The sequence below is a fragment of the Aythya fuligula genome, chromosome 2, assembly GCF_009819795.1.
Source record: "Aythya fuligula isolate bAytFul2 chromosome 2, bAytFul2.pri, whole genome shotgun sequence".
Taxonomy (NCBI): domain Eukaryota; kingdom Metazoa; phylum Chordata; class Aves; order Anseriformes; family Anatidae; genus Aythya; species Aythya fuligula.
Window position 1 is genome coordinate 10,439,554 of NC_045560.1, and position 24,767 is coordinate 10,464,320.

General features: G+C 37.0%; 1 protein-coding gene across 1 annotated transcript in view; it reads right to left on the bottom strand.

Annotated features, from left to right (window-relative positions):
- The window catches only part of NCAPG2 (non-SMC condensin II complex subunit G2), a 43,645-nt gene extending 21,609 nt beyond the window's left edge, over positions 1-22,036 (bottom strand). The window contains exons 1-12 of the mRNA XM_032183392.1: positions 21,975-22,036; positions 21,352-21,446; positions 17,229-17,420; positions 16,108-16,222; positions 15,467-15,624; positions 14,490-14,624; positions 9,728-9,822; positions 8,822-8,891; positions 8,246-8,332; positions 4,945-5,040; positions 1,359-1,484; positions 725-904 (exon numbers count right to left, since the gene is read on the bottom strand). Of these exons, the coding sequence (XP_032039283.1) occupies positions 725-904; positions 1,359-1,484; positions 4,945-5,040; positions 8,246-8,332; positions 8,822-8,891; positions 9,728-9,822; positions 14,490-14,624; positions 15,467-15,624; positions 16,108-16,222; positions 17,229-17,420; positions 21,352-21,426 (1,329 nt within the window). The 5' untranslated portion in view covers positions 21,427-21,446; positions 21,975-22,036. The remainder of the gene's footprint in view (positions 1-724; positions 905-1,358; positions 1,485-4,944; positions 5,041-8,245; positions 8,333-8,821; positions 8,892-9,727; positions 9,823-14,489; positions 14,625-15,466; positions 15,625-16,107; positions 16,223-17,228; positions 17,421-21,351; positions 21,447-21,974) is intronic.
- Positions 22,037-24,767: the final 2,731 nt, after the last annotated feature.

A 24,767-nucleotide genomic window follows, 5' to 3' on the forward strand; every position in this document is an offset into this window, starting at 1 on the left:
GTGAACCATGTTCTGTGAGCTCACTTCAGGTGAAGCAGCTTCAGATCTATGCTGAGGCCATAGTCCTGCCTTCTAAGGACACAATGTCAAATACTTTCTGTGGCAGCAATAATAGCTCCCTAAACTCTGCTGATTTCAGATTAATAATTAGTCTTTATTTGCTGAGCTCCTTTTGACTCAGCACTTTGTTTATTCAGTATAGAGCTCCGCTGTAGTGGAGTAAGCGTGGATTAACACAAAGATAGCTCCAAATTAAAAATTAATTGACATGCACAAAATTTTAAGTGGAAATACAACTTAGGGAGTTTCTCTAGGGATATGTTAAAACTAGTGACGCAGAAATGTACCAGAACCCACCTGCATACTAAGCATAACTTCTAATAGCTAAAATGATGAAGTTACCAGGTCCAAACAACATACAAAGAATATCAGACTAGAAATGCGAAGTGATTGGGATTCATAAAGCCAGTCACCATTCTAGAAAACATTTTGTTTGTTCTTATTATGTGACTTATAAAACGTGCGCAGAATTTGCTTGTACTAGGAACTTTATTCCATCTGTCATTTTGCAGAATAAGCAGCAAAACTAAGTTTTAGTTTTTAGCTTTAGCTTTTTAGTCAAAAAACTAGTTTTTTGACTAAAAGTGGCCTATCCTAGAAACCTTTGCTCCAGGTGAAATGTAGAAACGACAATCATGATTTTACATTTAGAAAAAAGACTTACTTTAAAAACAGAGCATCGAACATCAGCAGATGTTACATCACATGCCAGCTCTATAATTAGTTTTTTTAAAAGATCAGCAACAATTGGTGGAGGAATCATCTCCCAGTATTTGGATGTTATCTGACTAACTCCAAGTATCCCTGTAGAACGGACAACTGGATAAGGATCTTCTAAGAGATTCTGTAACAACCAAAAGAACAATGTGAGTACACGCATTATTGCAAATCCGCTGCTATATGACAGATTTTTTTTCTTTTTTACTTCTTTTCAGAAATATTTATTAATACAGTACTAAACTTCCATTGAATCCTTACTAAATAAATGTAAAGCACTCTCCATCAATCCTAGGTTAAATAAGGATCACCATCATTACTCACGCATCTAGTCTTTCAAGAGCATTCTTCATTCACAGGTTAATGAATAACAATGCCAAATATTTCCTTTTCAGAGTCAAAAATGGTGCAATGTTGTCTGTTGTCAACATATTACAGAAAATTAAAATATTAAGTCTATTTTTGTATTTTCTGTATCTCAGTATTTCCCTGTGAATACTATCCTAAAATTCCATACATTTTAATTTTATCAATGCTTAATTTTAGTTAGTTTTCAGCATTTCAGCTTAATTAAAACTTACAAAAAGTTCTTCAAATTGTTTCTGTATTTCGTTGTCCATCTCTTCAACATTAAAACTAGGATCACGAATAGGAAAAGCATCAATAAACAAAAATGCTGCATTTGATCGAACTTCTGAGTTTCTAGCCTGTTAGAATGAAGGAAAAAGTATATTTTTGGTAAGTACAGTATTACCAAATTATTAGTATTGAAAAGCATACCCTAGGAAATACGGCTCTCTAAACACTTCTGGCAATCACATATTTCTAATGTAGTAGGCGGAAAAGATTAGCTTTTATATATATGGAAGAAGTTATAGTAACATGATTTTTTTGCACTTTACATTTCTACTCATTCAGTAAATCCCAAGCTAGTAGCACAATAAGCTCTCAAAGCATTATCAACTTTAATGATCCTGAAGAGTCACAGTCTGAGCCCTTCTGCTTTCTGTAATGCTGAATAAATTAAAAGCAGTTAGGATTTCTCTTGGTCACCTGACACACATACTTGGGCTTAAATCCTTAAAGCTGCTCTTCAGAATACAGGAATCTGCAATTCAAGCAAAGCTTTAACTATTAAGTTTACACAGAGAAAGGTAATTTAATTGAAAAGCTCAAGCCTATTTCTTCAAGAAAACAGCATTCAGAAACTAAGTACCAACAAGCCTGGACGATAACTTATCCAACGTAAACATATTCCGTTCTGCATCTATGCACGTAAGTAGTAGGACCATGTTTTTTGAGTTGCAGTCAGCTCATCAAAATTCTAAAGCAAGCCTCATAACTCTCAGACATTTTACCATTTGTAATCATTTTCAGGGTGTTACACTACATGTTTTGCTGGCTGTAGAGCCCCAAATGTAAAGAAAAATGAAATAAATGTATATTTAGACAACCGGTGAAAAATAATTGGCCCTGTGGGCTCATAAAGAGTAGTAAACACCAAGCAGTCAAGGAAATGAAGAAAAAGATGAAACTCAGTGCATCTCAGGAAGAAACCTGAAATATAACTACAAGAGAATATTTTATTTATCAAAGACAGTAGTCTTTGATAAAAGCCTGTGCTCACTTCTCTTAGAAGCAAGAGAGAAGGAAAAATTCTGTTCAGATTTTGGGTCCAATTAAAAAAAAAAAAAAGCATACATAGAATCTTATGAAACAAGCAAAGTAGGCTTAATCTTTGGAACAAGATACTAGATAGTTCAGGGAACATCCTGCTATAATTATTCAATTTTCTTCTTCCCTTGTCATAAGAATATTCGGACAAAAGGCAGGGATGAGAAAAAAGATGTACAACCATGTAATATTTAGAACTAAAGAAGTTAATGCCAAGTAAAACCAGGAAATTACAATTACTTTATTTACAATTTATTTTCTATTTCCCTTCTGAATTGATCCTCATTGAGGGTGGAGAGGGAGTTGTCTCATCTCCAGGTAGAAAAAAAAAGAAAAAAGCCAACAAAGTTTTAGAAGGCCAAAAAAATTAATCGCAATTCTAAATTTAATACTGTCCAAGTAAAGCCCATCTATATATTATTTAGTTAAGGATTTGTGCTTTACTTGATTTTATCATGGATAATATAAACAGGCTAAAAGTGGAAAGATTATAAATCTTAATAAAGTCCTATAAAGATGCAGAAAATCTTTCAACAACAAGCTTGTCTGTATTGAGGATTTCTGGTGAGGAACAAGTCAGTATGTGAATTAAGGGTGAAATAGTTCTTTACCCTAATATTTCATATGAAACTGAACTTAAACCCTCCTTAAAACAACCCACAAGCTAGATATTGTCTACCATGACCATTCTAAAAAGTCAATTTTGATAAACTACATCACACTGAATTCCATTAAGCTCATTTTAATTCTGAACTGGATATCAACATTTTAAATTCCTTCCTTCAATTAATTGGAATTTATCCCTAATGTCCTTGCATATTCAAGTTCTTAATAGAAAAAATGCCTTCAATTTAATAGTGTAGATCCTGGGTAGAACCTAGGACTATTTTATGTCACAGTGACTCTTCAACTTAAGAGGAGCCTTCAGTTATTCAAGTGATTTTACCTCTATGTACCTCTCTTTACCTCTATGCCCGTACTACTTTAAAGAACTGACAGAATCTTTTTAAGCAGCATTTTCATTTTTTGTTCAGTTTGTTTTCAGAGTTTTCTTGTAAGTTTCATCTGATCTTACAACTCCTGAAATTCACTTCCCATTATTTAAAACAGTATTTTTCACCAGTCAGTTAGTTTTAAAGCGTATGATGATAAAAAAAATTAAAAACACCCCTTTAAAGAAATCACTTTCTTGAACAGCTTGACTTCCTGGAGGAACAGTTCTTGATTTTTTGAGTTTGTTACAAAATAGCTTAATCACTACTTATCTCACAATAAACATACACTTTCTGGTTAAAGAACAACCTACCACTGCACAACTGTTTCTGCTATCTTTGCACATAAGGATTACTTTTCATAATAAACATGTGAATACAGATGAAGAAGTTACATAAGGGTTTATATTATAAAAAGGTATATTAAGGTTGCATAAAGGCTATAAATGCATGTAAATAAAAGCCACAAAGTAAGCTTGTCCTAAGTATCTGCAAAACAAACAATTAGGAAAAACAGAACTATGTGTAACAAACATCCATTCTCAGTTTAAAGGCTTAGAGAGGAACACAAGTAGTTTCAAAATGAACAGCTCTAGAACACTTATTGTTACAACTGAAGTAGTTTTTCTTTTTGCAAGAAGGAGGGGTAAAGAGGCCCCTTTATGAGTTCTTTCTTTTATATAACCAGTGTTCCAGAACAAGATTTGTTCCTCACTATATTAAATTAGGGGTTTATACACTGGCTAAAATAGGAGCATCAAACTGGTTATCTAAAATTAAACTGACATTTCAAGCTTGGGAGAGGAATCCACGCTACTAGGAACAACTATTAGCTTCCAGTCTAAGTTCTGTATCTTAAAGTACTGGTGTTTCTGAGTCACAGCAATGGTTCTCTAAAAATGGTAAATACTTCGGCAGCACTATGAGAAATATTAGCTATACAAAAGCAAGACAGAGGCCTAACCAAAAATCAACACCCAAATTTTGATGTTCACTCACATAATATTTCCTTTCACCTATCACAAATACAGTATTGAATCATCTGGAATGCAGAATCTTTCCTTGTACTGAATCATTACATGATTCATATAATTGCCGTATTCAATTTTTGAAGATCCTCCCTGTACCTTTTTGAAGTCTATGTTCACAATAGTTGGACTATTTTGCCATATTAAAGCAAATTCTCTGTGACCTACTTGATACGTCTGTTAACTTCTCAGTTAAAAGTTCTTTATTCCTTACATAGAAGCTGTCAATGTAAAACGCAACAGGGGGAAAAATAACAACAAAAAAAAGACAAACAAACTAAAAAGCCTTTGTTCTAGTGATGGAACCATTAGTAGTATGAAAATTATGTATGTATATATATGTAATAAATAAATAAATATATATATATAATATATATACACACACGTATATTATTAAAAAAAAGACACGTGGGAGGGATCCAAAACTTGATAGCTGGAGAAAGGTAGCCTTATATTCTGAAAAGGATAATTACCCTCAGTGCTCTCCAAAGGATAGGTTGGTACAATCGACAGAGCATTTCTTCAACTCCTTGGCGAACTTTACTTTGTTTATGAAAGTAACTCAGCATCTGACAAAAACAAAAAGACCACAAATATTTTGTACACTGCTATATACATTCAAGAAAGGGAGTGTGCAGTGGTGAGGAATTACCTCATCGTTTACTTAAGACTAATGAATTTTCCATACTAAGTAAGGGACATGATATAACTAGACACATCAACTGACCCTATATTTTATTAGTAACAAAAATCAATAAAAAAAAAAAAAATCTAGTAAACACCATTATTTATTGATTCAATAAGCCTGTATAGAGATCTACACATAAGAATGGCAAGCATGGCTACAGAGTCAGCTTTGCTGCAACCTTTTTTTTATTAAGGTAAAAAACTTGTAATTTGTTTAAACTAACTGGCAGAAATACATTGCAACAATATAATTATCAACTGCAAATAAACGAACCCATTTCTATGTTAAGAAAAAAGGAATGCTATTTGTTAAATAGAATTATCCAAATAAAAATCTACAGATGTAATAAACATATAGGCACTGACGAAAATCAAGAAGTACCATAGTGCTTAGCTACCTAAACCCCCACTATACTCAAACTATGCAGGCAAAAAAGTAAAGTAGAAGACCAGGGCAGAGTAAGAGAAAGGACATCATGTAGCTTGGTATGTTTGTATGATATGCATACACTGGGCATTTTGAAAAGAAGGCCCCTTCAATGTCAACCCTGACTAATTCAGGTAATCCCAACTACAGCTAGACTGGGAAGTCTGTGAATCAGTTCTACAGAAACAATGCTATAGTGGAAGAATACTTTTTCCTGACTTTCAGATGAATTTAAGTAAAGACATTATGTTATTTACAAGAGGCTATGTGACTATAATTTGTATTCAAGAAAGACTAATCTAATCTTGCCAGAATTAATGGCAAATCACTACTGTATTGCAATAGATTTCATTAGGAGAACAGCGAACGTCGGATATTTGACAGACTTTTTATAATCAGAAATTTAAATTCATGATGGAGGGTTGTACCTGTTGCCCCCCCCCCTTTTTTTTTTTTTTTTTTTGTAAATCTACTGTTCTTTCAATAACGTAGCCTAAACATTGTTCAAGCGAATAACTGTATTTTGTTTGTGCTATTATTTGTTACAGGAACTACTGTACTCTAACAGGATCATTTTAAATTAAATTCTTGCATACTGAAAAAGAATGGGCATCATTACAAATTTATTCCAAGACTCGTGACCACCCCTACAATTCAAGGCATTTATTTACATCACCGTACTCTTTCCAGATCATATGCTTCTCTGATTCTCAATAAAATGAAACACCCTGTCAAAATCCTACTCCATCAAAATTCTAAACTTGAACTTTGTAAAACCTGTTTGTTTAATACGATACATTCCCAATATAGCTTTTGACATGACTTTATTTTCATATTCTTGGAAAAATCTGGAACTTATATTAGAAAATGAAAAACTATTTTCAATGCATCAACATTGCAACAGAAGCAATTCTGTGCAGAGCTGTGCAGCCATGACTAAACATGGTAGGGAAACAGGACTTCCCCCTGCTCGTATGTGGATTTGGCGTTACCACTGAACGTTGATAACTTTAGATAAAAGTAGGCATTCTGGCTTGAGTTCCTGAAAAATACTCACTGAGCTCCTACTCACCAACAGACTATGAAGTTGCTGAATGGGCACTCATTCTTTGTTGTTATATATATTTTTAAATAATAATCTCTGTTATTTATATATATAATGTTACATACATATATAAAATAGTCTCTGTTGTTTCTGTAATGTTTTAGATCAAAAGCAAAAAACAAATACAGTAATTCTGAGCACCGTATTCCAAGTACTGGCTAATAATAAAAATGTGAATTAATTTTAAAAAAAAAAAAAAAAAAAAAAAAAGCAAGTTCTGTAAATAATTTTGAAACAAGAGCATCAACGAGTCAAATTCATGGAAGGGATAGCCACAGCTTACTGTGAATGAGAGACCTTACACAGTCTGTAGAACAGTTTAAAACAGTTTTTGCTCTCAAATTATTAGGTATTTCATTTCCCTGGGGGCAACCAAAACTGGTTATGCTTGCTGGACCACATACTTAGTCCCTTTTTGCCTTTTTACACAACATCACTAGCATAATGCTAACCAACAGTAGGGGAAAAAAACTGTGGCACACAGACTTGTATGTTTTCTTGATACAATGCTACCAATCGTTGGTAACAGATACGTTAGTTAACGCCTACACTTCTATGCCTTAACAGCTGAACATGTCTTGTAATGATAAAACATAGGATGCTTATGCTAGCTTGCTATATTTACCTGAAATACATTGGGTCAGAGGACAAGGGAACCCACTAGATATGAGATAGGATAAATATACTGGTATATCAAGCTGTTTACTGCACATACTGTACACTCTAGCTTCTACATATTTGGGGGAAAGCACAGGAAGTGTGAAGGTATAGATCAGATATGAGTGCCTTGTCTTAAAAAGCTACTTATTCAACTTTGGCAGGGAAATCTGTTGCCAAACTATAAGCAAATTCCTCTTAAAATTTGTTCTAATAATATTCTGAAAGACAGATACTACGTTTCAGATAAGTACAGTGGGTTGACCCAGTCTCCAGCTAAGCACTACACAACTGCCCACTCACTCCCCTCCTGGTGCAATGAGGAAAAGAACAAAAGCAAGAACACTTGTGGGTCGAGATACAGACAGTTTAATAAGTGAATGAAAGAGGGATTCAGAAAAGAAAAAAAGTGATGCCAATGCAACCACTCACTTTCCACTACCAGACCAATGCCCTGCCAGTCTCCAAGCAATGGCTACTACCTCCTCAAAATCCCCCTTCCCTCAGTTCTTATTGCTGAGCACGACACTACAGGGAATGTAATAGACCTCTGGTCTATTTGGGTCAGCTGTGTCCCCTTCCAACTTCTTGCTCACCCTCAGCCTACTTGCTAGGGAGACAGAGTTGGGAAAAAAGACAGCCTGGACAGCATGCAAGCACTGCTCAGCAACAGCTAAAACTTGGGTGTGTGTTCACTGTTTTAGAACACCAAACCACAGCATCATATGTGGCTGTGCATATGTGGCTGTTCATGACAGCTATGGCTGCTATGAACAAAATTATTTCCATCCCAGACAGATCCGATACAGTATTTCAGTAGGAAATGGAAAATTTCTCATTTATGCTTATGATCTGAGTTTGATGCTACTAGATCATGTCATGCTTTACAGGATCTTACCTCTCTAACTTTAGAATGAACAGAAGAGCTCCTGGGAAGATGAATTCCATGATGCATGAAATCCTGAATACAATTATGTTCAAGTATCTACAGTAAAAACACATACATGCTAATGTTAACACACAAGAAAACAGTAATAAGCAGTGGAGTGGAAATTTGACTGGGGCTTTGCTGTGATGCTGTAATTACACTTTTGATCATTCCCATGGAAATCTACAAAAACTTGGTAAATATTTAAGATACCAAATATGTAGCCCAGCACATACTGAGTAAATGTTTCAGTAACTCAGGTAACTCCTGCATTTACAAAAAAAAAAAAAACATTAACGTGCATAGTTGTATAAAACAACATTTCAGCAGCAGAATTAAAGCAGCTTAAGCACAACCAAGCCAATCACAGTGGCCAAACATTCATAGCATAACTTGCTTATTCTTTGGCAATGCAGAAGAGGCCGTTTTCTTATGGAAAGTACTCCTCGAGGCTTGCTTAGGAACCTTTCCTAGGTTGAAAATTCATATAATCTCCCCATGTTAAAATACAGAGTTATCCAAACAAAATTTCAAGCACAGTAATACCTTTAAAGCTTCTCCTGACACCTTCTTCCATGCTCTGAAGTAAACTTCTGAAATGTATTCCATTAAGGACCTGCATTAACATATGGGAAACACTATCAAACAAGCATCCTATGTAGACCTCATAAAAGTAATAACAAAGTTTTTGCTTAGTACCATTACTATTCTTAATTCTGTGAATCAACATTACTTTTAGAGGAAGTAAATATCTTGAAAGTCTACACTGATAATTACAGAAAAACAAAGTTAATTGTCAATTAATGAACCCAAACACTCATAAAAAAAAATTGCTTACAGTAGGAAAGTCAAAATTTAGCACAGATAATTTAATCTCTTAATGAATGCCTTAACTTGTTTACAAATGCATACACAAATTATTTTAACTGAAAGCATTAGAAAGCCTCTGATTTTAATTAAAAGAATAACCTATGTAACATTTCTCTGAATAATCAAAGGAAAAAAATCCATGCTTTTCACCCATCAATCAAGTTCTCAGGCTATGATCCTACAAGTTATTTCTTATTTAGACCATCTCTTGTTAGAATCTTACCATACTAAATCAGAGGTTGTTAACAGGAAAAATAACAACATCTTGCAGAAGCAGGAACAGACCTGCAGTTCTCTAACACCAACTTTGCAAGTAATGCAGTGCATTTTAAGTAAAAATCATTTGCTTTAGCTATTGCTAAAAAAGCACTTTACTACACCTATAATTGTATAATACAGGCATGTACAAAGCAACAATTAAATGAAATTGTTGAAACAATACGGTATTTATATTCAGCAGATTTGAAGGTCTCTGGATGCTGATATATTTTTTAATCAACATACTAGGTTTTTTAGCTTGAGACAAACAAAATTTTAGCCAAGCTCCTGAAGATCATTAAGAACTGTAGCTGTGATGCATACCTTGGAAAAAACTGTAATTGGTTTTTAACAGTTCCATGTATCATTTTAATGAAGTTGACATTCCAGCTGAACAAAAAGCTCAAGAATCTTCTTCCCTGTTGGCAGAGGGAGAGGGAGTAAAAACAAAAAAGTAAACAAAGCAATACAAAATGGAAGTCAGACCCTAGAGGAACACCCAGTTTAAGAGCCACTTCAGCAGTAAATAAAGATTCTTAATTTTTAAACCTAGTTCAAGTATTGCTGTTACTCTGCTGGATTGTGTATCTGCCTGTCTTCTTTTCCAATGTCCAATCTGTTCTGGACTGACTTCAGCTAGTATTCTATGATGATAAGGGACTGTGCAGCTCAGGACCCTCACATCAAGGTTCATCAGAGCTCTGTCAAGTGCAGCATCATTTTGGGATGACACTGTACTGCTGGTGAAGCTACAGATAAAATAACACAACTCTTCCAGCATTAGATGCAGAAATAATTTTGAACAAAAGCACAGAACAGCTGGGCCACTGAGGAAAATAAATGCTGTGATTAGCAAGGACAATTCCTTTCATATTGTCTCATTGAAGGTAATATTGCCAGCCTCCTAGAGATGCCTTAATTCGTAAAAGCAGAATAATTTTTTTTTCTGAATTAGGTTTTCTTTCCTTTTAGCAAATTAGAAGTAGTAACAACAACTTTACTAAATAAGAAAACATTTTGCAAGAAAAGGGAGTGGAAGGCTGTGGAGAGAGGAAATAAAATCTTGCTCTTCTGGACTCAGCAAGAGCTGCCAATGGAGCTAGAACCTCATAGTATATCTGTACAGGCAGCCTAGCTCTGTGCCATCCTGGAGTGAAAGTACCCAGCTTCTGAGACTCTGAGAAGTCTGATCATACATAAGAGCAAGTCAGACAATTGCAAAGGTCCTTTGTACTTTTCTAGACAAAATAAAGCAGGAACACTCAAAAGATGAAGTAATAAAGCTCAAAGACTCTTCCACTCAGAGCATAACTAACAGTTATGTCGAGACCAATGAGAAAACAGAGGCTCGAACAAGGCTGATAATGCCAGGCACCTACAACATTATAGATTAAGGACAGAGGGAAGGAAGTATATAGGCAGAAACTGCTTTAGTGGAAATGATGAGTTAAATGCCTGCAGGTCAAGAAGTAAATGCAGAAGATCATTAAAATCAAGACCTAAAAAGCTAAATACAATGTCATGATTCTTGTTGACAAGTCTGATAGAATCCTTTCTGTTGTCAAACAAGAGATGCTACCAAGAATGAAAAACACCAGATAAAAATAAAAAGAGCCACTCATCTCCAGCTTTGGTGGTCTAACACATATACTGGAGTCCCAGTGGTATACCCTCCCATCAACATCCTTGTCAAACTGAAAAGTCAAGGGAGTCTTGACCTACAGCTCCTACCTCAACAAGGCAAAGGTTAGGCCATATTCAAACTCTTCTCAAAAGATAAAGAAAAAGAACAAAGTACCTTTGAACCTCCTGAAGCAAGGAGCAATAGAAATTTGTATTCAACTCTGTCCAATTCCTTTTTCCTTTGATCTCAACAGACTGACCCTGATCATGAGAACAATAGCGAATGAGTCTAATCAAACCTGCCACTTGTGATCAATGGATCTGAATTGATTAGCGCCATCAGCATCCTCGGTATCCTGAGACGTAAACCAGTGGTAGGCGATAAGACTGTGAACTTGTCATCTTTGGGGTTAGCCCATCAACATGGTGCAGAGCAACTCATACTGCTGTGCTTGCAGCCATAATACTTTGTGACTTTGGCACTTGCATTTACACACACGTGGCTAGCAATGAAGACAAGAGAACAGGCCTACCTTTAAAACAAAGTAATAGATGCTATGCAGGGCTCTCCAGTTGATTGGAAATCTCACCTGAACAAGAACGGCTTCATAAATTGCACAGAGATAAATTCAGAGGCTCACTCCAGTAATGCACCCTTAAAATAAGCCTGCGAGAAATATTACTTCGTGGTGAATAGCATGGTCATGGAAGGCAGAAAAACTAAACTCCCTGATCTTGCAATGAAGCATAAATGTGCAATTCTGTATCAGTCTAGTCTGGTCTAAAAGTCAGGATACCATATTCCTGGCCCTCCCATTCTCTTCATCCTTGCATACGATAAACCACTCAAAGCAATTTATCTAGCTGACAATCTTCCTAGGAAGAAAACTGATCAGCTACCTCTTTGAATGAACTCATCACATAGCTGCATGAGCATTCATGCTGCAGAGAGGAAAATAGGAATGCTAGCCCATGGTAACACGGGATCATTGCAACTGGAATTACATCTCATTAAGCTGCGATGGAGTTATACCCATAGATGCACACTCCAAAAAGAATGAGGAATACTTTTTTTATGAACTGTAGAACAAGCCTGCAAGTGATAAATCTTTAAGGGAACATGAGCCCTGACAGACAATTCAGACATGCTGATATTAGCTACGACTATTAGCATTTTAGACACAGAAGTTAAGAAAAAGGTACAGCAGAGATGCTTAGGGTGTGTTAGATGTGTTGCTACAAGAAACCTATCATTAGCAAAGTGACCAGACAGGACGACTAGTGAATATGCATGAGCTGGAGTGGCACTAAAACCGTACTCAGGATGCAAAATCACCAAACAGAAGGATTTGCAACTGAAGCACAGTAGTTTCACAGCAACATTAAAATGGTTTTTGTACTGTGAATTTCAAGACACTAAATCTTCTGTCTGCAGAGCTACAGAAATCCCAGTCACTGTTCTGAAACTATATAGGCAGTTCACATATCGTAATTGAGCCACAGCTGACAAACTGAGACATCTAAATTTGGATGTTTAAGTCTCCAGAATATTAATTGCCTGAAGAGTGATGCAGGTGATCGGTTGTCAAGTAACTGCTTTATGAAGATGAAATGTTCTGTTGACTCCATGGACTGGGGCAGTTTGCCACTGCCTAAACACAAAACAATTTTAAACTTTCAGGTGGTTTTCCAGAAAGCAGAGATCTACGACAGATCCTGTGTTTTACATGCCAGTCCCACATGGATGTCTGAAAGAACTTAGGTCATTTAATGTAGCATTGGTCATTTACTTATGCTTAAACAATTAAATCCTTCCCAGGACTTGAAGTGATTTGGCTCCCACATAGATGCCTAAATTGGTTGCAGACACAATTTAACTGAACTCTATCTCAGAGTCTTCCAGGATGGGTTTTGCTTCCCCTTGTATTGTGGACTAGAAAGTAGTTTCCTCAAGCATGGAAAGTGACCTGCCAGGCATATAGAGGAATAAGAATTAGTTTTCTACCAAAGTAAGACTCCCATTAGACTGATCACTGAAGAAATTGCAAAGGTGAAATAAGTGATGGCAAAATACTGCACTGACCAGAAAAGGCTCCTGGGAGGATTAAAAAAATAAAAAAGCTTCCCTGAATGTAGCAACACTTAACCACAGCACTAAGGCTGGTTAGACATTTTCCAAACGGAAGATGAGGAAAAAAAAAAAAAAAAAAAAAAAACAGAAAAACCTGTCCTGCAGTAGCATTTCCAGAAGATGACACATGCATTACTCTGCACATGTTTGAACTTTAGGTCAGAACATGAAGTCCTCTGGGCAAAAAGACACAAGTAGTGTACCCCAGAGCATCAATTGGATGGATGGTCACACTCAAAGAGTTGCAGTCAATGGCTCAATGTCCAGGTGGAGATCAGTAACAGTGGTGTTCCTCAAGGGTCAGTACTGGGACTGGCACTGCTTAACATCTTTGTTGGTGACAGGGACAGGGGGATTGAGTGCACCCTCAGCAAGTTTGCTGATGACACCAAGCTGTGTGGTGCAGTTGACAAAGAGTTGACAAAGGTTTAGATTACATATAAGGACAAAATTCTTCACTCAGAGGGTGGTGAGGCACAGGTTGCCCAGAGGAGCTGTGGCTGCCCCATCCCTGGAGGTGTTCAAGGCCAGGCTGGATGGGACTTTCAGCAACCTCATCTAGTGGGTAGCATCCCTGCCTATGGCAGGGGTGTGAAATTAGATCATCTTTAAGATCCCTTCCAACCCAAACTGCTCTACAATACTGGAATAACACTGTTTAAAATGTTCATTAGTGACATAAAAGTACATGCTCAGCAATTTTGCAGGTGATTCAAAACCACAAAGCACTGTGGTAAAACAACCAGCTAGCACACCAGATTGAGTGTGTTCTTAGTGGTATTCAGTGACAAGATAAGATGCAAAAGCACAAGATGAAATACAGGAAATTATTTTAAATAGGTTTTTGTTAATACTGTAACAAGTTGCCAGAGAGACTATAAGGTCTCCATCCTTGAAGATGCTCAGAATGCAACTGGATATGATCCTAAGCAACCTTCTCGAGCTGACTGCCTTGAGCAGGGGTGTTACACAAGATGATCTCAGGGGTGCTGTCCAACCTCAAACTCAGTAAATCTGTAATTAATGCTTAGCAACATTACTTACTTAGGACTAGTCAGAAGAAAAATTAGGAAGAGCAAATGATATTTCACCTCCCTCCTGCATTAAACTTTTGAAAAACAAAATAAACCACTCCAAAATCAAAAACATTTGATTTTCAATAATCAAAAGCATTCCTATTCGGAGACAGAAAAAATAGCAAGAAGTCTGATAACAGCCCCAGCATCGTTGACTGTATGTCAGAACTTATCAGTCAAAAGGCTTAATGCAAAACTGTTAAGAGTAATCAAAGCCCACTGACAGAAGAAAAGCAAAGAATAAAATTTTGCTTACCTCTTCTTTTTTAATGTGTCTTACACTCATAAAACACTCAAGTAACAAGTCCTTGACTTCATTACTGTCCTCTGAATCATAATCAAAATACAACAGTGTCTGATGTAGATTCCAGAGACGAACTACATCTGCACCCTGACAAAGGAAAAAAAAAAACATGTTATAGTGGTATAGGTATACCTTTAATGTGAAGAATTATTTAAAGAATTTAAAATAATGAATTTGAAATTCACTGTTACAGATAGAAGGTTTTCAGACTGCAAAATTATGAACATTAATTGATTTTCACCACTATAATTGGGAAAAGATTTCAAAAACGTGTAACTGCAGAAATACTGACTTCCAGCAATGGAAGACATGCTCAAGTACAGAAAGCTGGTATTTCATGCAAAACAGATGCAAACTGCACTATTCTACTTCTAAATCTTTAAACAATGAAAGCAGTTAACAGTGAAAAACAAAGGGAAGGAACAAGTAAGGGAGATATTTATTGGGTTAGTGCAAAAGATATGAAAAAAAAATCAGTCCATCAATTGAGAAATAAGCTAGAAATAATATTTGTAGAGAAATAAAGAGGAACAGAAAAGGACACTTTCCACTTAAGAAGTCTCTTATGAGTCACTGAGCATACCACTTAAAACCTGAATTAAAAAACAGCCAATTGCTACTCAAACCTTTGTCACTGGACTTTACAAATGAGTGAAGAAAAAAAATGGTTGTAAAACAAACTGTTCTCTTGTAAAACTGATGCCAAAAAAAATCTTCAAAGTTCATTCCAGGGAAAGTAATATTTTAGTATGTGGTTTATGCAAGCAAGCCCAAAAAGACAATTTGTAACAAGTATGGTATCATAGGTTTCATTAACTGGGAAGCACTAAGACAGGGAAAATAAATAAACTTGAAAAAAAGTGTATTGTGGAGAGATTCTTCCTTAGAATATTCACTAATAATTTAAAATTTAATATATCTTCACATACCGTAGCAGCTTTATTCAGGCTTTTTCTTAGCAACATAATAAATACAGTTTTCCCTAGCTGCTCCTTCCCCTCCAGTCCTTTTTCCCACCACATTTCACACATATGTTGGATGGCACCCTGTAGGTTTTTTTCAGATTCAGGTAATGCAGGAAGAATACCTACAACAGGAATAAAGTAATTATTTATTGCAATGAATGATATTATACATGTAAAATGCTAGTCTCTTAGTACACTAAGTGTATCTCTCAGTCTATACCAGCTGTTGTCACATTTACACGTCTTAACAGCTTATTCTTACTGCGGGTATTGAGGCAGCTTTGTTAATTTTAAGGTTTTGGCCGAGTTTTTGGATCAGCAGCAGTAGAATCTCATTTTGCCTTCAAAATTCTATAAGCCACAGAATAAGTAAAGTTGGGTGAACAGATGGGGGGAAAGAAAACTATTTAAGTTCCAAATTTTAGGTTGTGTAACTGATTTTTAATGCTCCCTTAAGTTTGTTTCATAAATTAGAACTTACATCAGTAGCAGCTCTGTCTTTGAAATTTCTTTTCCATAGACCACTTGGGTCAAACAAAAAGCCCAGTACACCCATCTGCTAAAAGCCAGTGTAATGATGTACAGTGTAACAGACAAGTACGCACCATTCAATATGAAAGCACATTCTAGAAGAACTTTGTAGTTTACAGTTTCATCCACTACGGGTATGGAAGCAGTAACGACAGCTGTCACTCCTTGGATCACAGCTACAGTTTGTTTCTGAAAGAAAGCAATGTCGAGGAAACAATTCTGTGGTTTATTTATATTCAGAAGAAAATTATGACAAGAAATCAACCTTAGCAACAGAGAGCAAAGCCGAGTTGCTATTAAGCTTCTATTTTGAACAAAGAGTATACTGGCACCTAAAATCTATCAAGAAGAGGCAAAAGCAGTTTTTAAGGTACTTCCTTTACAAAAAAAAAATTTAGAAAAGCTCTCAGGTCTAGCCAGTAGGTAACTTTTTGACTGTATATATTTATCCACTCCTCCATAAAAAAAAACTTCATCTGCAACAAAACAACTCAGACAGACACCCATTCCAGAGCTAGAAAGGGTCTTGTGTAAATGCAAGATTTCCTGATTCCTTTAAATCTAGGTAAATGTGTCTACTTGTAGGTGAGGTCTCTGCACAAATGATGATTTCCTACAAGCCTCTAGGTCTCCCAAATTATTTCCACACTGAACTTCTTTTTTTTTCCTTTCAGAATTAAATAAACCTTTCCCAGCAGTATTCTAGAGAGTTCATGAACTGCAGTGCAGAAGCAGTAAATGAGGGTCAGAGTTAGGATAATTCTGTATAAACCAAATATAATCCGGGGGAGGAGCACTGAAAGCTAGATTTCACAGTCTTAATTCAATAAACTGACATACTAAAACAGGTAGTGATTTTTTATAGTATATGCCAGATATTTAAGGCCCATCGGAGATCAGCATTTGTTTACTGAAATAAAACATACAAAACAACCACTCAAGTTTTGACCAAACCAAGTCCCATCTTTTATAATCAAAATCATCAGCAGATATAATCTCTTATAGTGTAGTCCAATCATAACTTCAGCTTAATCCACGCACAGTAATTAAAAGGTCGGTTATGAACACTGTAAGGAGATGTCTGGAAGTGACTTTGATAACCTTTCCATGTTTCGAGATGCTATGAAAATATTCCATTTTATTTCCCAAGGGAATATGAAATAGCTATCATATTGCTGTTTTACAATATTGTTACCATTTCTGGAACTATGTCAACATCCATGCAATCATTATTTTCATCATCTCCAGTCATCTGCCATGTTTCCACAGGTTTCTCCACCAGGGTCTCTTTCAATAGGTGTGTCAGCTTCTCCCATAGTACTTCTTTTTGTTTTCTTGGCAATTCTTGAAGTAGTTCATTCAAGTCGAAAGGATCGAGTGTATTTTTCTGTGGTCAGAAGATATCACAATTCCACATTAGTGTTGAAGCTTATTTTTCATTATTTCATTTCCTAAAATTAACACCTTTCTTGACACAAAGGATTACTTCCCATTCCTTCGCAGTTACAGAGACAAAAAGCCTTCCATAAGATTTATTTCTTTAAAAATAGCACGTGAAATTTCTGCTGCTTAACTTTATCATGATACAAGGGTGGCTTTTTAAAGACTTTAGTCCTTAGCTCTTCATAGCAACATTACTAAGCATAAATCATCCCTCTGCAACACCAAATTCTGTCTCTCATGTTCCAAACACTTCTTTCCTAATGAAGACAACTCCATATCCTCAGGTAAGAAGCTAACAACCACATGAAATTGCATTCACTGATCACATCTTTGCTATCTTAAATATAGATCGATGACAGCTGTTGAAAGGAAAACCTCATGCAAGGACTTGAAATGTAAGAGTCAGGAGGGCAGCACTACAGATTTTGGAGCACAAACTGCATAAAGCAGTGCTGTGCATACTGCACTATTTTAAAGCCCCTCTATCAAAAGTAACTCCTGAGCACAGCAACCCTACAGTTCCCAGCCTCTTAAGCTCTACTGAATGGGAAGCCATGATTAGTAAGAGACAAGTTTGGAATTTAGTCAGTTGAGTCAGTGGTCACCATATCAAACTCTCTTCTTTAGCTTTGTAGATCCATTCAGAGGATGGGAGGGAATTTTGCTGAGATACAGAACTCTTTGGACTTACTTAAAGGATGTACTTAATTACTTAAAGGATGTTTTACATGGAAAAATCCATTTTACTAGAAGACTGATCTGAATGATTTCAGTGAAAGAAACTTACTGGAAGAATCCACCTTAGAGATGCAAAGAGCCTGTTAGCATGAAAAAAGGGTGGGCAGCCAGCTAGGAAAGGGAACGCGCAGAGAAAAGGCAAGAAGGAAAAACAGACTAGAAAAATAAACAGACACAGCCAAAAGGAAGTACTGGTAATTTTTGAAATGTAATTTGCAATACTGAAGTGAAGGTTTATAGGATTAAGAATGCTTTGGAGAAAAGAGGCAAAATGGCCATGATCCAGTAATAAAAATATTTTTAGTTTGCAGATGCATTAACAAAAGAAGATTCAGAAAGAAAAATGTTGAAGGTAAAAAGAAAAATTGGAAATAATGAAAGAAGCAACAGTGAGTATTAGAAGGTTCCCAGAAGGCCATGAGAAAAAAGATCCTTTTACATATTTATAGCAGAATTTCTATTCTATTCTACAGTTGGAAACAAATACAATAAACCAAAGGCTGCACAGGGAGTTCTTCAGCCCTCCACTTCAAACAAACCCAGAAGACAGGATATTAAGATTGTACCGTTTTGAACAAAAAGAACAGATCCATAATAAGACTAGAGCTTTCTGATCTTTCTCTGGGATGATATGATAGAATTATTACAAAACCTTTGAGGGAAAAGGATGCCATTGTATGCTAGTCGTATCTGTGATTCATGCTCTCCTCTCTAAGAAATACTGTGCTTTCTTGAATTGGAACAGGACTTAGTGGAGAAATTTAACAGCGCCTGATAACGACTTTGATAAATAGCACCATAATATAGAATAGCAATCTTCTAAAAACAAAGAAGTGTGAAAAGTTCAAAGGAAATCACAAAGGGAAAGTATCAAAAACCTGGCTTTGAAAGCTTTGAATGAAATAAAGCAACGAGAAGATGGAAAAGGAAAATTGAAGCAGGAGAGGGGAGAAATGAGAGACATTTGAAGAAGTAGCAACGCTAAGAACAGAACGTTAAAAAAAAAAACTTTAAAAGGTAAATTCTGAGGCTACAGCGCTAAATAGATGGAAAAAACAGAGCATAATATAACATGAAAACTATAAAAAGTATGTCATACACATATACTTCCAAAGGACAGAATATACTATCACAGCCTCCTTCAGAAAATCAGTCAGCAATTTCTCAACAAAGATCCTAAAGTGAGGGTCCTCATCCTAAGATAAGATGTGGTTAAACACCCTTCATCACCAAAGGTTTGGAAGGAAAATGAACAGTGTAATTCAAGTCTCTTTAACAATCAAAAAGTAATTTGGAAAGTCAAATTTCCTTACGCTATGAAATCATGAAGACAATTTTAACCAATCTACTCATTACAGCTGCTGATACACAGTTACCAGAAATATTGGCAAGAGTCAGGCTGATGGGAGTGGAACTGCAGTCTAGAAACAAAAAGGATACAGACTAGTAAATTGTGGCAAAGAAATAAGCCAACCAGTAACTTCTATAAAATAAGAAAGGGTTGGCCCTCCTTTGGTAAAGGCATCAAGTTTCATAAAGACATGCAGCTGAAATCTCTTGCAAGATAACTCTTATGCATTAGTGATGAAAAACATAAGGATGAAATAAAATATTTTTAAATCTAAAAAGATGAAGATATATTAAGATAGATCAGTGGATGAGATGAAAGTGGCAGAAACAAGATGACCGAAGTCCACAAAAAAACCTTGGAAGTACTGTATGTTATCCTAAATGGACCAGTTTCTTAATAAAGTGTTCAGATTTGGGAAAAAATGGGAAGGACATTTCAAATGATGGCAATCTGTCATATTGCTGTCATCTATAATTACACACAAGAGTGCAAATAAAAAACCAGCAAATTACTTAGAAAAATAGGTTCAGTGATGTTTGGGAAACAAACAAGCCTAGGCTCATTACATGGTGCATGACCTCTACTGTAGAAATGAGAGATTTAATATCTAGGCTATATTAATATATTCATTGCATCTCTATGTACACAGAGATGAACTGATCAACTTACTCTATCCTGATACAGGTAACATTAACAAAATACTGATTAGATTGGCAAAAACCCAAACCAAGTGATATCAATTGAAACTGAATAATCTTACTAATAAAATAACACAGATCTTTTTTAACATCTAAATTAAGATGATAAAAGGTAGGTAGCTAGATACAGATGCTGAGAAAATGAAGACAAGAGAAACAGAATAAGAAAAAGATTCCCAGCTTAAAAAAAAAAAAAAAAAAAAAGTAGAGACATTGTATGACAAGATCCTCAAAGGTGTGAAACTAAAACTAATTCTTAAAAACAAAAACATCCCACATCTCTAGCTTTCAATATAGCAAAGCAGAACTAACCTGAAGACACCCTCTTTGTAATACCTGGTTTATAATAAAAGAATAGAAAGGCTGCTACAGAGAAAGCTTAAGAAACTAACCTGACAATACCATTTACTAAGGCTAGCAGAAGATGATTAGGAGAAACAGGTTGTCTTCACCGCAAATCGAAGCTTAGCAGCAAACACCACAATGCAATTTTTTTAAGTGAAATATCATATAAAAGAAGTGACGCTGAACTTTTAATTAGTGAATTTCAGTGTATTTGTTTTCTTCTTCCTCATGCTTCTCTCCACATTGCATTTACAGCCAGCAATCACTCACATCTCTAAGATGTTCAATGGTAGCAAGAACTACCAAGTACAATTACACATGGACTAAAGAACAAGTATACAACCTAAACTATCAGATGAATGAATAAGCACTAGTGAAGCATACCTCTGCTGTGTTTGTGTATTAGCTCATATTCCTTACACAGGAAGACAGTGACACTTTCACAGGTTAACTTTTTTTTTTTTTTTTTTTTTTTTTAGTATTACCATAGTATAAATCATTATCTTAAAAATGCAAACTGCACATGGAACAACCAACTCTTAGGAATATCAACTGGGCTGTGACAGCGAAATTTCAGATTCCACACCTTTATATGTTCCATTAAGTGTCATAGGAAGTTCTTTCCTATGACAATCATTCTTGCACATTTGCAGATACCAGAAAAATAGTTTCTGTCCCCACGCCACAAAAGCCTGTGCACTGACAGCAGACTTTAGATCTTATTAGTCAGGTATGTGACTTACGGGAGTCTGAGTAAAACGCAAGAAGTCTTCAATCGACTCTTTAGACACAACTTGCAAAAACTCTTCACGTTTCATTGTGATCTTGTTTCACCTTGCTTTATAAAGAAAAGAAAAAGAAACGTATATAAAGTTAGAGAAAAGTACTGTGTCTCAAAACATAATCGTTTATGGTCTCTGTGAATGGTATATAAGCATATATTTATGTACAGCTTTATCTACGTGGTTGTGAGCAAAATATGTCCCCCGAGCTCATTACAATTACCAAAATCAATATTTAGATTTGTAACTGTACTAGGCTGCCTTACTTGTATGCGTTAATTCACTTTAGATTGATTGAGAAAGCACGAAAAGCAGATTTAGAAGAATGTTTTGGTTGACGCTTCCACTTTTTAACAAGGACAGCGTTCCCACCACGAGCATTGCTAAGCAGGGCATCTACATGGCCGAAACTCCAGCCGGCAACGTCCACCCGCCCGAAAAGCTCTGACGGGCACCAAGACACCACAACTTTCTCCCCTTTTCCCTTGTCAAGCGACGACCCCGGGAGACGGGCTGGCACCAGGGGCTCCACCTCCTCCCCAACAGCGCTCCCCCTGCTCCTGACAGCCCCGCTTCGCCCTTACCAGTTCCGCTGTCCCACACAGGGCAGGCTGTGGGGCCGGAGGAGCAGGGAATGGGGGACACGGGGCCGGGGGGCACCGGGCGCGGCCCCGCTCACGCTGAGGCGACGCCGGGCCGGGCCCCGCCGCGCGCGCTCCGCTGCCGGGTTCGAATCGTCCCGCGGCGGCCGTTGGGCGCGGGCGGGCGGGTGGCGCGGAGCTCGCGTCTCGCGAGAGCCGCGCTGCTTCCTTCTTCCCCTCAGGGCCGTCAGGGCGGGCTGAGAGGCTGCGCTGCCATGGCGGGCAGGGGCACTGCCTAATTGTGGAAGGGGGGTTCTGCGTGTGAAATCCAGGAAATTAAAGCGAAAAGAGAAACGAAATATGCGTGTTTGGCTTCTTTCTCGTGCCTGGGTGGGGTTTTGGGGGCTGAGGAACGTGGCGGCGGGGCTGGGGTCATGGTGGGATCAGGGGAGGTGGGGAGATGAGCTGGGTTACACAGTCCTGTTGATGGATGCGGCTGGACAGCCCAATATAGGCAACTCTGCTCTGTTTTAAACTTGGGTACACGGAAATGGTGCTATACTGTTTTCACCTTACAATAAATACTCACTTGTCTTGAGACGTGCTGTTTAATATCTTTATCAATGTTATAGACAGTGGGATCGAGTGCACCCTCAGCAAGTTTGCAGATGACACCAAGTTAAGTGGTGCAGTCGATACACCAGAAAGAAGGGATGCCATCCAGAAGGAGCTGGACAAGCCAGAAAAGTGGGCCCGTGTGAACCTAATGAGGTTCAACAAGTCTAAATGCAAGGTGCTGCACCTGGGTCAGGGCAATCCCAGACATGAGCAAAGACTGGGAGAAGAACTCATTGAGCAGTCCTGAAGAGAAGGACTTGGGGCGTGCTGCTGAACAAAAAGCTCAACATGAGACAGCAGTCTGTGCTTGCAAGGCCAACTGCATCCTCGGCTGCATTGACAAGGGAATGGCCAGCAGGGGAGGGAGGTGATTGTCCCCCTCTGCTCTGCCCTTGTGAGGCCCCACTTGGAGTGCTGCGTCCAGGTTTGGGGCCCCAGCACAAGAAGGATGTGGGGATGTGGAGCTGGTCCAGAGGAGGGCCACAAAATTTATCAAGGGGCTGGAGCACTTCTATAAAGAGAGGCTAAGAGAGCTGGGGATGTTCAGCCTGGAGAAGGGTCTGGGGTGACATCATTGCAGTTTTTCAATACTTAAAGGGGTGATATAAAAAAGTTGGAGAGCAACTTTTTGCTCAATCAGGTAATGACAGAACAAGAGGGAATGGTTTTAAACTAGAAGAGGTGAGATTTAGATTAGAGATTAGGAGGAAATTCTTCACTCAGAGGGTGGTGAGGCACTGGCACAGGCTGCCCAGAGAAGCTGTGGATGCCCCATCCCTGGAGGTGTCTAAGACCATGTTGGATGGCCCCTGAGCATCCAGTGGGTGACATCCCTGCCCATGGCAGGGGGGTGGAACTAGATGATCCTTAAGATCCCTTCCAATCTCAGCCAGTCTATGATTCTATGATCTCATCCAGTCAATTCCTGTCCAGTCAATTACCTGGAAGGGGCAGATGGAGTAAATCTACATACAGAAGACACTGCTGTCTTCCTGTAGCTCTTAAGTCTTGATGACTTCATACTGGGACAGTATACATTGAGTTAAGTCCATGTATAAGAAACAGCCTAAATACAAAATGGAGCCTAAGTAAGAAACATGCCTAAGAAACAGCATGTCTTCTTCCACGGATCTCTGGTAACACAGATATAGTGTTCTTGCAAAAAAAATTTCTGTCAACACACAAAGCCTGCAACAGCCAGCTGATTACTTTGGTGACTTTTTCCCCCAACAATGTTCCTGTTGCTAGTGTTGACAGCTACACATTTAATCTCAGTCACGGTGAACAATACATGCATTACATATTCTTCATCCAAAATGATGAAGACCTAACCAAGCTGCTTGCCACAGGAAACTGTGTAGGCTAGATGATATTTACACTTTGATAACTTTTTTTTTTTTTTTATAGTGAGCAGAAATAGTTGGACTCAATTTCTTGAATTAAACATAAGCAGGTTTCAAATTTTGTAAAATTCCCTGTTCCATTTGCTTGAGCTCCTCTACAAACCAAGAAGAGTCAATATGTCAAGAAGTTAAGGGCTTAACTTCTACCTTTCAATTTTGCATTTGCAGTAGCAAATAACACTTCTCAATATTTTTCAGTGTTGTTAGCTGTTCAGAGGAGATTCTTGACTGAAATTTTTTACTTTCTGTCTGACAGTAGTACAGCATATGCTGCTTTTCTTCACAAACAAAAACCCAACAATTTCCATATAAGTTCTTACATCTCACTGGACTTTCCTGGATTGCTTTTTTTTTTTTTTTTTATGTGATCTAATTCTGATTAAGTTTAATATTATATGTACAAATTCCCTTTTTAAAAGTAGTGTTTATGTATTCTGTTAACATTTAATTTTTAACATGGAATTTTCTTTGATGTTACTCTCTCTCACGGCATTAGTTGATAATCAAAATTAAGACTGGAACATTTTATGCCATATATATTTGAATTACAGACTTTTCCTGTTACATTTTTAAAGTAAACTATATGTTTGTTTTTACATAGTTTGAAGACTATAGGATGAAAAAATAGTTTATTATAGGATTATCCCATAGTTACTGCTATTTTGTATTGGTTAAAAAATTTAACAGGTGACTAATATGAGAAACTTTTGGAATAACTTGATTTTAACACAAATATTTGCCAGATAGAAATTGCTCTTGGAGTTGGCGAATGGGT